Raw genomic sequence first — 13,048 nt, forward strand, 5'->3', positions numbered from 1 at the left:
TTCTTGCTTAGGTGACTTGGGCCGAGCAACAAGTGTCGAAACGAAGGAAAAAGAGGGATGTCTTCACAGAACCGTTAGATCCCAAGTTCAGAGACCAGTGGTACCTGGTAAGTATGGCTGTGATCCCCCCCGATCCCCCACCCCCCAGAGTACAAAAACAAGCTTGTATGAAACCAATATCCCGCCTTAGTGCGAAATGCTGTTGTGTGTCTTGTTTGCAGAACACAAAGCACAAGTCTAAGTAACTTCACATGAAGATTTCAGCTTGAAGGATAGCATTAACTCTTAATTGCATGTGTGGTTTACTTTTCAGTACATATTGCAACAAAGAGAGAAAGTGGAGGTAAAGACGGAGCTGATTCACCTTGAATTGCTCTTGTTCTCACTTGATTGATTTTTCTTCCGTTTGACTAAAAGAATGTCACTGATTCTTTGGCCTGTTAACAGCAGCAGTAACAACCTCTGAGATTTTTTTCCACTCTTCCTTCAATTACTGTGAGGGTGCTTCAGGCAGAAGAAAATTCATGGTGATGCAAATCAGACTTGCATCACCAGTTGTTCAAAATGTCTGTGCTTTAACAGACTTCCCCAGTGTGTTGGATTAGTTAGTCTCAATTTGAAAGGGAAATGGGTAGATAAGAGGCTTCTGCCTAGTTGTATTAATGTGACTTGATGAAATAGATTCTGCCATACGTTCACAACCGGTAATCGTATTTCACTGATATTAAAACCTGCCTGTAATAAATATATATATATATATATATATATATATATATATATATATATATATATATGTAATATATATATATATATATGTTATATATATATATATATATGTAATATATATATATATTACATATATATATTATATATATATATATATATATATATATGTAATATATATATATATATATATATATATATGGAATCATTTGATAGTTTCAATTTAAAGCTGTAGCTAATGATTATTTTTATTTTCACTTAATCTGCCAATTATTTTCTTTGATTAATCCTTTCGTTGCAAAGATTTCAGAAAAACTGCCCATCACAATTTATCCAAACACAAATTGATTTGTCCAACCATGTCTCGAAAAACCTAAAGATATTTCACTGGCTATCAAGCATTAAGTGACCAAAGAAAATGGCAGCAAGTCGTCAAACTTGAGAAGCTGGAACCAGCAAATGTTTGGAGCATTTTTGATAAGAATAGTTTCTTAATTAATTCTCTTTTGATCAACTAATTGCCACTCTAGCATCTTTGTTGGCACATAAGTAAATGACAAGTTTTATGAAAGGAAACTTAGAATATTACCGAAGCTACTGGGCTGATATTTGAATATGATGCACTCTGTGGTCCTCTTTTAAACAGATGCTGAACTTGTGTGAGTGGAAAGAATTAAATGAATATCTATTTAAGTCTGTGGTCTTCCCATGAGGTTGTAAAGCTCATTAAAGCACCAAATAGACATGAAAACTGGAGCAACACCTTCGCTATTTTCAGATCCTTTCCACTGTTGGGATCAGCTAAGCTTCTTTTAGAAGAATATAAATGTCCCCACGTTACAAAAAAAGGAACAGGTGAACGTTTAGTCATTCACAAACCAAACTACCTTGATTGTTAGGTTGGCGTTAGAAAATAAATACGTTCTGTGTATTTGTGTGCTTTTGGGGGTCGGCTGTAGCTCGTAACCACAAGGTAGCCGGTTCCATCCCCGCTCTCCCCATAGTTGCATGTTGAAGTGTCCTTGAGCAAGACACTGAACCCCCCAGTTGCTCCCCGGATGCTTCACTGCAGACCACTGCTCCTTAATAACTAAGTATGGGTCAAATGCAGAGAAGAATTTCCCGACGGGGATAAAATTGTACATTTCATTCTTCCTTCTTTCTTTCTAGATAGTAAATTAATGTGTGTTCGGAAGGGATGGGATGTATTAAAAGTGAACCTGGCTGGCCAGAGTGTGGGGGGGTTGTTGGCCAGGTGTCCTTGGTGGACAGATGCTAATAGTCAGCATCTGCTGTAACAATGAATATTTAATATTTTACTGATATTTATCTAAATGATGAAACATGATAAATCATGGGCAAGCCTCAAAGCTGTACCGACTGTACGCTCACAGACCTGAGATGTGTGCTGACATTCAGGAACAGTAGGACTCATTTGATGAGCAATATTCAAAATTAAACCTTGCATATACCCCTCTCAGATTTATGATACACTCAGCGTGTCAGTCACAGAAGGTCGTTTTCCAATTTAAATCAGCATGATCACAACATTCAGCTTTAACTGATTTTCCTCTTGATGGATTAACTGTCAACGACATTACAAGGATGAAGAACAAACCTCATCCTTTTTAGATATAGGCTGCACCTCCAAGAGTCTGAAATCTAAGAGGAAAATACGTCGCTGGTACATCAGACACATTATTTTTAACCGGCGGTACACTTAAAATAGAAGAGCTTTGAACTTGATGAAAGACAGACATGGCTTTTGACCAAAGGTCAAGATTAATGTCAAAAGCTTATCAAAAAGCATACAGAATGATTACTGTGTGCCGTGAACTAGTTCACCGGTGCTTTGCTTGGTATTAATAATAAATGCAATGAAGGATAAGCGGTATTGAAAATGGATGGATGGATGGATGAATGCAAGCATGACATTGATGCTTTCAGAGTAGTGATACTCTCTGTAAGCTTGCACTACCGCCTTCCCCTCGTTGAGAAACTTTAGCTTTTCACTAAGAAGAAATTACTGAAATTCAATAAGCTGCACCTTTTTTTAAATTTATTACGTGGATGCTTCATCAAATTGTCTTTTTTAAATTAGCTGATCTTTTTTTTCTTTTTTTAGAGTACGCTCTTCCAGATTTAGTCAAAAGTACATTCTTGTCAGCACTCGGATGGAATAAAATTATCTGAGAGACACCGAAGTTATTTGCCTCTTCCATCCTCAGTACAACAGCAACCGCCGTGACTTGAATGCAAAATCTGCGTGGCAGTTGGGCTACACGGGTAAAGGGGTGGTGGTGTCCATCCTGGATGATGGAATAGAGAAGAACCATCCTGACTTGATGCAGAACTACGTGAGTATAACTCCTAAATTAGCTGAAACATTATGTTCTCCATGGAGAGGCTGTTAATGCATTAGCAAACAGAATGAAGATGAGAACAGAATAAATGGAGAAGATTTTGAAATAAAGATACTGTCGTCTTGGAGCTGAAAGTGGCAGATTAATTTTTTAAGAATAATTTCCGTGCAGACTGGTTGTGTGGTTTAACATTTTGCAGATGTTTAAATACTTGAATGTACCAAACTGATTTCTACATCTGACTCTAAAAGCATATCTGCGTCTTTTATATAGGACCCGGATGCCAGTTACGATGTGAACGATGGCGACCCAGATCCTCAGCCTCGATACACGCAGCTTAATGACAACAGGTAGAAATCTACACACAGAACATTTGCATTTCCACTCTTCTCTCTGTCTGCCGGCCTGCTGGGGAACCACTCATCTATGTTTTCTTAATACCGGCTGTGAGGATGACATGTCAAAATGATATTGTAAATGTTCATTAATTTGTCCACCTCACTGATACCTGACAGCTGACACACAACAGGCCTTTGGCTGGGGCACCAGTTATGGGAATACAACTAACTAATGGCTATAGCCTAAGAGATTTTTAGCCATTTAGTGGATATTACTTTAAAAAATAGGCAATTACTAATAAGAATCCTGCCCATAACTCCTAAATCCCACAGGCACCAGCGGGGCACTTCTATAGCCTGGGTAAGTAGACAAGACTAAATATACACTAGGATTAAGGTAGTATGTGAAGAAAACGGCTTTATTGCAGTGGCCTCTGCAGATGGCATTAGGAGTTGTTTACCACCACAATGATGTCTTGCAGAGAATTGATTGAATTAAGTTCATCAGCATTAATGAAACGGAGCAAATCTCTTGGCTCTGGAGGGCTCTTGTTCGTCATCTTCCTTCATTCCAACCTCCTACCTCCCATTTGACTTTAATTTCTGATTCGCTGTAATCTTATGTTTATGGGGCACTGGCCTGAGAGGCTTTTTTATCCCAAGGCTCACCGTGATTACTGGTGATAGGCATGGAAGATTATAGTTTGGCAGGGATGGAAATCAAACGTCCCCAACTGAGGTAGGGGCCAGGAAAAGGCACCATGACTATGGAGGCCATGGGGATAATGATCTAAACCTACTGTATCTATGCCAATGTGGCATCAACTCTTTATGGCTTTGTGAAACATGTAAGAGACGGGCTGGTTAGAGGTAGGGAGTGTGTAATTCTTTTCAGACTTGAAAAAGATAATTCTACTTTGGGGCAGAACCAACCACACACACACACACACACACACTCACACTCACACTCACACTCACACACACTCACACTTATCAGTAAAAGTTTTGATAAACATGGAGGCAGTGTAAACAATAATATGCTGTCGCTTTCTAATTCAGCCCAATGTTTTTAAGATTCTGTGCCAATGCCTCAAACTGTTTGTGCCCAACCACCATCAACAAAACCCTAAATGGTGGAATTTCTTGTGGAAGAATGTGGGAGAAGATCCCTCCAGCTCTACATATCCACACTCTGTGCCAAGGCACGCTTAAGCTCTTCTGGTGGCTCGTAGTGGCCCTAAGCCCAGCTAAGACACTTACTATTGATGTTTCCTTAATTTTGGCTGCCCCTCTTTCCAACCCTCGCTCACCTCAGCCCTTATCTCTCACCACCCAGCTCTGTCTTCCTTGTGGCAGGACCAATTGAGAGTGGGCATATTTGTGTGTGTTTGTGCCCGTTTCTCGTACTTTAAAAACCCGGTTGGTGCAGATGCATGTGTAAACAACCTGTGGGCAGGATTGAAAGTGTGTAAGGCTGTGTCTGTTCCCTGCAGAAAGGCCAACTCTGTTCACCTACATAAGACCTTCTTTCTTTCCCAGCATACGGGAAGCAGTGAGGATAGCTCGGTAGCAATGTGGCCATTCACCCTCCTGTTTATCTAAGACGGCATGGGATTTAGATGTTTCCCGTTCCATCCTATCAAGATGGTTTCCAAATATGCTTTTTTCTTTTTTTGTATATTACTCAATTCAGTGCCTCCTGATTTAGATCAAGGCTCTCTGTTTAAAATATGCTCTGAATCACACTATTCAACATGTGCAATGAACATGCAGAATGTCATGCTCATTGCACATCAATCATTGTTGGTGGAGGCCAATCTTTTTCATGATGATGATGATGATGCACAGCAAAAATGAGGTAAACTTCATTAACAAAACAAGGGGCAAATAATTCTGAACGATGTTCAGAATTATTTAAGACGCATCGATGGATGGAGGGACCTATTTAACAGTACTAAAAACAGCTGCCTGATTCATTTTTACCTGACCCTACATTAATCTCTCTCTAGACATGTCCTTTCCATTCTTCTCTTCACCATGGCCTGTAAACATCGCCAGACCTGTTGTCCTGAAGGCCAGCTCATTAGTTACCTTGCAGAACCATTAACAGAATTAAGAATGAGCAGAGAAAAACAGTTGTTCCCATTTACCTTTGAGGTTCAGTGCAACCCAGAGACTAATGATCAGCAAACGCTACATCCACGGCCTCGAGAGCCTCAATGATTTTTGAAAAAGTAATTAAGCTAATGTGAGAGAGAAACACCAAGTGAACGAAAAATGTTGTTTGCCAGACTCCGGGCGAGGAGTGGATGTAGATAAGAAGATCAATGAAATGTTGGACAAGTGCATATATCACATAATATCATTGCAATATCAGACCCTATATGATTAAATGGTTAAGCTTTGCTCTAAATTTTGTTTTGATATATGATTGATTAATTTTAATGTCATGTGCCCAACCCTCATGGGTTTACAAGCAGCTGGACTGCAGGGCACATACACATCTAAATATATAAATATTAGATTGAAATATTAGATGTAACATTTTGAAACTAATATCTATAATAATGTAATAATTGTGCAGTCTTTAAAAACATTTTTTATTTTGGTTACATGTCCTTTTAGCAAAGTTGTCGTCAAGTCACTAATTTGTATGTATCACAAACTGCAGGAGCCAAGTTTTGGACTTGTCAAGGATCACCTCTCATACGTGGCACCTCAGAGGATTTCTGTTTTCACAGCGCAAGAAGACCTGCAGCATCAGTGGTAGATCGTTATATAATAAGCCAAAAAGCTGCTTTTGTGACAGTTTTGTTTTCTTAATCCAGTGACAGTTTGGGTGAATACACAGACACATTTTTGGATACATCTGTATGACAATAGCATGTCTTTTTAGCAAGTCTCCAGAGAGAGGCGGTTTAGGTTGTGCACAGTGATAATGCCTCTGCCAGCTGTGTGTATGCATACTGATTGTGTTGTTAGCCGCAGGCCTGCAGCCGACTGACGTCGGTGTAACCTGAGTTGGTCTCTGTGCTAGATTCTGCCACGGGGCTTGTTCTCGCTGTAATCGGAACAAGACTTTACTGAAATTTCTCGTTGTTCACCGTAATCTTCTATTATCACCATTACGTATGACAGAAATGTATCCGATGCAAAAGGTGTTTTTGAAGTTTATTCAAGACTCTCGTGTTCCTTTTTTCCAAGAAGTGAGGGACTTTCTTTTCATCACGGTTTTGTTGAGAGGGATTAATGAAAGCTTTAAAGTATTTTAAAAACAAAGCATGTTGTTCACACTGTAGCTGCTGTTGTAAGTGTGTTGAGATGAAAACAGATGCTGTAAGCAATACAGGTACGCACGCACCACTCGGTCTGTAAATGGATAGTATCCTATATGTTTTTAATGTGCAGGGCACATTAATTGACTTTGGCTTCATTGAGTTTTGTTTTGGTCTGCTGGAAGCTTGTCTAAATTAGAGCGTTGGGTTATTTATGGTATCTCAGCGTTTCGTGTTCAGACATGACGAGGACAAGGACAACATGACGGTGCTTTTTTACAGTGATATTTTATTCATGTAAAAAGATATATATTCACTTGCTCATTCGTGTATGCTTTATGACTCTGCATAACAAATATCTGAAAAGATTTTACAAAAACACTAACCAAACCACATCTAACATGAACAAAATATACTGCAGTGTGAAGATTTTATGTTCAGCGACTTTTATATTTTTAGATGATCACATGGTCTTTGCAAGTATACCCCTTTAATGAAAAGACTCTCATAAATCCTAAACACTTCTTGTTGTATATATACCTACTGGTATATCTTGACTTCTCGACTTGGTCATTAGAGCATTATGTGCTTGAGTTCACATAATTGTGGAATGATATCAGGTATCAGAAGGGATAGCGACCGTCTTTGCAATTAATAGAGTGGATTTTCTCAGTTGAGAGTTAAGACTTCTCTTTAGTCTAGTAAATGAAGTCTGAGTCCCCCAGTGTGTCAGGGAATATATTACAGTGATGATTATTAATCTGTGTGACTTGTTCTCAATGCTGTACTTGTAGAGACAGACAGCTCTTTATCCCTGCAGACAATGGTTGGGAGTGGTTTCACTAGAGCACTTAAAATGATCATCTTGTGCACTGTGCTGTCTCCTCTCTAAATGTCTGGCCTGCAGGTTGAATCCAGCATTTGGTTTCAAGTCTCAGCACAGCAGAACAGTAGAAATGTGCATATGGACAAATTGAGAACATTCACTTTCCGTGCCCTCATTGTCAGAAGACTGGCAGCTTCCTCAGGCATCTCATTGTAACGGATCATTCTGTTGACAGGTGAACTCAGTCAAAGGTTATAATTAGCCATGGTGTAATTCTACATTTGAGGATTTGGGCCTTAAACTATTATCTTTATATCTTTAACATTGCCAACAGTGCCATTTGTAATATTTGGAAATTAAGAATAACCAGTTAATTAATCGTATTATGGGTTATGGCTGACAAACAATGTCAGAGCAGGGCCAACATTTGATTTTGTATTGTGCACCAAATTAATTCTTGCATATGTGTTAGGTAGTTATTGAACACTGTTCTGTGCTTCTGCAGGACTGCTTTCATGAGGTTTTGGGTCTTAAAAGCTAATTCAGTTGATTACCAATTTTACAAAACGGGGCTATCGTGGGTCGAGATGAAATAAGCTGATAAATTAATTAGTTGATGGACAGAAAAAACCATTGCAACAATGTTGCTCAGGGCTTCACCTACCACAGCTATGCTGACGACACCCAACTGATCCTCTCGTTTCCCCAATCTGAAACACAGGTAGCAGCACGAATCTCTGCCTGTCTGACTAACATCTCTCAGTGGATGTCCGCTCACCACCTGAAAATTAATCCGGACAAGACTGAACTTCTCCTCCTTCCAGGAAAAGGCTCTCCCACCCACGACCTAACTATTAACTTCAACAACTCAGTGCTGGCTCCGACTCCGACTGCCAGGAACCTCGGAGTGACGCTCGACAGTCAACTCTCCCTCACTGCCAACATTACCACGATAACACGCTCCTGTAGGTACATGCTGTACAACATCAGGAGAATACGACCCCTTCTCACTCAGAAGGCAGCACAGGTCCTGGTCCAGGCTCTGGTCATCTCACGGCTGGACAATTGCAAATCCCTCCTGGCAGGTCTACCTGCTAATGCCATTCGACCTCTACAGCTCATCCAGAATGCAGCTGCTCGACTGGTCTTCAACCGACCGAAATGTACCCACACTACTCCGCTCCTCCGCGACCTTCACTGGTTACCGGTGGCCGCCCGCATCCGCTTCAAAACATTGGTACTTGCGTACCGTGCTGCGAACAGATCGGGTCCAGTCTACATCCAGGACATGGTCAAACCGTACACCCCAGCTCGTTCACTTCACTCGGCTTCTGCCAATCGGCTTGTAGCTCCTTCACTTCGAGCTAAACACTCAACAAAGTCACGACTGTTTGCTGTCCTGGCTCCTCATTGGTGGAACGAGCTCCCCATTGACATCAGGACAGCAGAAAGTCTCTACATCTTCCGTCGCAAACTAAAAACATATTTTTCGACTATACCTTGAATAGGGAAGGTAGAGCCGTAGTAGCACTCTGGTAGCACTTAAATGTCCCTTACCGATAGCACTTTGTTGTTTAGCACTTTAGTAGCACTTAAATGGCACTTACGGATAGTACTCTGTAGTTTAACGTTATTGAAGAAATTGTACTTGCTTGATTCTTGTTGTTCTGAGTTTGGACTCATGGTTTAATGCACTTATTGTAAGTCGCTTTGGATAAAAGCGTCAGCTAAATGACATGTAATGTAATGTGTAAAAAAATAGCGATTGAGTATAGTTTTGTGAAACTAACAATTCTCAAAAACCCTATCAATTTGATAGTTTACGTGCAATGATTCATGGCAGACAAAGGCTCAGAAATGGCATAAAATGTAGCACAATGATGTTGAATGTTACAGGGACTGTGCGCAAATGCAGAACCCACTTTTCTAATTGCAGTGTTGCCATCTTAAAAAAAAAAAAAAAAAAGGAATTATATGGAATATATTTTATTTTGCCTTTTACATTAGAGACTCCTTTTTAAGTTTCTCTTTTACCAGAAGATTTCACAAGTGTTGGACCACTTCTTCAAATTGAAACAAACAATGAGTTAGAGCAGTAAAAAAAAAATTCTTGTATCCTTTGTATCCTCCATGATTATGAAAGTAGTTATAATAGTCATAATCGGATTCAGAAACCGAAAGCGTTACCTATGTATGCTATGAATCAGTCTACCATGTAAGTGAGTGTAATGAATGTGTCAAAGGAAGATTTGTAAAAAGGCTCCGTGAAACACTGGAGGTAAATGCCTGTGCAGGCCCGGCATCCCATCGCAGACACCTGAGCTGCTCCTTATCTTCTGCATCACAAACACGGATGCTTTAGGACATTCGACTCCCAAAGTCAACAGGCCAGCACTTCCAGGAATGTCAAGATAAGGCTCTCTGGAAACCTTGATGGTGCGTGTGTGTGTGTGTGTTTATTAGCATGCTGCAGCCGGACCTCGGACTTCATCTAACTGAGGTCCTGTGACACGTTAGAGAGACGTGATGCCAATGTTGACTGGCATTGCCATTAACCTCCGCCCCTTCAGCTCATCACTGTCTAAAGAGATCTCAAGGGGCCAGCAGATGCATTACAAATTTTCTGACCTTCTGCCATTAAATCTGTATCTTTAATGAGAAGTCTTGATGGTTTTTAGAAATATAGTCAAATAAATATAGGTTATGTCCTCTATGACCGCCGACCTCTTTATTGTGAACCGTTTTTTAAATGCATTTCAAAGTACGTGATTACTAATATTCGTTTATAACCCTAATAGCAGGTTTGGCAGGCTACCGTCAGAATAAATGTCCATAGCCTGACCACAGATAGAGCCTATTGTGTCAGGGGAGGATGTCTGCTGTTTTGATTCTCGTTTTTGGTTTGGCTGGATACCCAGAGTGCCTTAATAGAAGCCTGCTGGCAAGGATGGTTCCTTCAGTAGTGAAAGTCCACTGTTTCTGTTGCTTCCTGATGTGGCATGGTGTTGCTCTGACTCCAGCATTCCTGTCTGGGAATGGCTGCACTCCAGTGGGGGATTGTGCTATGGTTTGAAAGGCATTAAGAGTGCGTATCCATCTGGCGGACCGGGGCAATGCACCTGACTGGAATGTGATGATCAGTTTTCGGATCTCTTCACTGCAGTGCCTGGAGCTAGATGTTACTACAGAGGCTCAGGCTTAATGAAAGACCTATTGTGAAAATGGCAAATCTAATTCACAATTTCCTCCCATGTGTGACGGTAGTGTGCCATCTTCTTTCCCTTTTCCTTTGACTTGATTCAGGCCTGCAGGTATTCCAAGGTTACTGACGCTAGAAGGCCATAGATATGGTGTGCATGGGTCTCTAATCAATGGCTGAATGTTTTATTTCAGACAAATGGGAATTCAGATTTATTTTAAAAGGAATCAAAGCCAAGAACCTGTCTCCATCAGTTTGTTTTTTCTCAGTCGACAGCAGGAGGGAGCACGAACTCTCACAAGCAGCCGTTGTTAGACATATACACTACTTGCGTGTTTTAAAAAATATATATATTAATAATAATATTCTGTGTCATTAGATGAATGACACTTAGAATGGTAAATGGTTTCCTTAAACATATCTCTTACTTTCTCATTCTTCCTCTCCAGACATGGAACAAGATGTGCAGGAGAAGTGGCAGCAGTAGCCAACAATGGGATCTGTGGAGTCGGTGTGGCCTACAATGCCAAGATTGGAGGTAAGGTCAAATAAAACATGCGGATGATTGATTCAATCTCACAGAGGCACTCCCTAGGTTCATCTCAGTTTTCTTCTTTGACAGCCAGAAATGTTGAAATACTTGTTCTGCCGCACCCGTGTTATTTTCAGCCCATTTCCCAGCCACAGCATGCTGCGGAATCTTTCTGAGCATCATCACAGATGTGATGTGGATTGCCAATTCACTGTAACTGTATTGGTTTTGCATGGAGGGACCGTATTGAAAAACGCAGTGGAATGCAGTTTCTGAAATGACACGGTGCCATAACGTTGTCGGGATCTGTATTAAATCAATGTCCAAATGTATTACTTCCAGCTTGTATACAAGTTACACCAAATGGCTGACTTAATGCTCTCCTGATGTTCCAGTGTCTGCGGTAAATTGGTGCAGAAAAAAACAACAAACTTCAATATAAAGTACAAAATGTACCTGACAAAGTGCTAGGTAAATGTATAACATACATCGCTTGAAAGAAGAAGAAGAAGAGAGATGGATGGACTTGTATTGCGTGTTTCTAGTCTTCCGACCACTCCAAGCTCCTCAGAGTTTGAATGCAGTAATGCAAACACTGCCTTTTAATAGTTGGTTGAAGTCAAAACACCCATATGAGTTTTGTTTTGAAGCCATGTCAGACAGGCTGAAGTCAGATTATCAGGATATACATTTGACAGGGTCGCTGACGCCCAGCGGTGATGTCTGTCTCTGCTGTTCTTCAGCATCACATGCTTGATACTGTGTCTCTCTCTCCTTCTCGCCGTTGTATTCAATCGACAGAAAGTTGCTACTCAAATGTGAGAATTTGCTGCTTTTTATCTTTTGTAAATTCAATATGTCAAGGTTTTGGACAAAACAAGCATTTTGAAGACATCACATAGTGCTCTGGAAAATTGTAATATCATATATTTTTTTAGCATTATCCAGACTATATTATTGATGAATGATTAATTATTGTAAAGGGATAGTTTGGATGTTTTGCTGTGAGGTTGTATAAGGTACTTATCTATAGTCAGTGTATTACCTAAAGTAGCTGATGGTCGGCATGTCCCCAGTTTGGAGAATCAGGCACAGAGCAACACAAAGAAAATAAAAAACACCTTTCTCCAAACTGGGGGTGATATGACTGTCATCTACTGAACCTAATACACTGAATATGGATAATTGGTGTATTCAAAACATCAGAATCATCCCTTTTTAACTAAGAAATTATTGGCACATTTATTGATAATAAGATTAGTAATTACAGTGCAAATGGGGAAATAAAGAGAATGTACTTTCTAGCTCCCTCTCTTTGTACTAATGTGCTACCTTGTTTTCCATCGAGCTTTGAGTTCTGGTATCATGGTGTGAAAAGTACACTTAGCACATGAGAACTGGATTCTGATGAAAGCTTTCCCAGCAGGCTTTAGCCTTATAGGGACAGGCTTTGACTGCAGGGCCATAATTAATGGAACTAATAATGGAAAACATCATTAGATGAAAACTAACAGTTAGACAGTGACAGAGACTCTCAAACGGACATGAATCTGCTCATTTATGAGAAGATACAAAATAGTGATCAAAATATTGTGAAATATTAATTTGTTTGTTCTAAAAAGGATTTGGCACCCTGATAGGTTGTTTTGTTAATGCCTACAGGGAGAGAACTGTTTTTCTAGTTTCCGTTCCCATAATTCAAAAGAAGCTACTTAGATATAAAAATAACAACAACATTGTTTCGTATTCTTTTTCAGTGTAGAAAGACCATTTTATTTTTTCATGTTTTATT

General features: G+C 39.9%; 1 protein-coding gene across 2 annotated transcripts in view; it reads left to right on the plus strand.

The window, feature by feature from the left end:
* The window catches only part of furina (furin (paired basic amino acid cleaving enzyme) a), a 74,003-nt gene that overhangs the window by 41,528 nt on the left and 19,427 nt on the right, over nt 1-13,048 (plus strand). For both annotated transcript variants that reach the window (XM_034557317.1, XM_034557324.1), the window contains exons 4-7: nt 12-107; nt 2,952-3,080; nt 3,360-3,436; nt 11,174-11,262. In XM_034557317.1, coding sequence (XP_034413208.1) covers nt 12-107; nt 2,952-3,080; nt 3,360-3,436; nt 11,174-11,262 — 391 coding nt within the window. The remainder of the gene's footprint in view (nt 1-11; nt 108-2,951; nt 3,081-3,359; nt 3,437-11,173; nt 11,263-13,048) is intronic.

This window comes from Cyclopterus lumpus, chromosome 3, assembly GCF_009769545.1.
Source record: "Cyclopterus lumpus isolate fCycLum1 chromosome 3, fCycLum1.pri, whole genome shotgun sequence".
In the NCBI taxonomy this organism is placed as follows: Eukaryota; Metazoa; Chordata; class Actinopteri; order Perciformes; family Cyclopteridae; genus Cyclopterus; species Cyclopterus lumpus.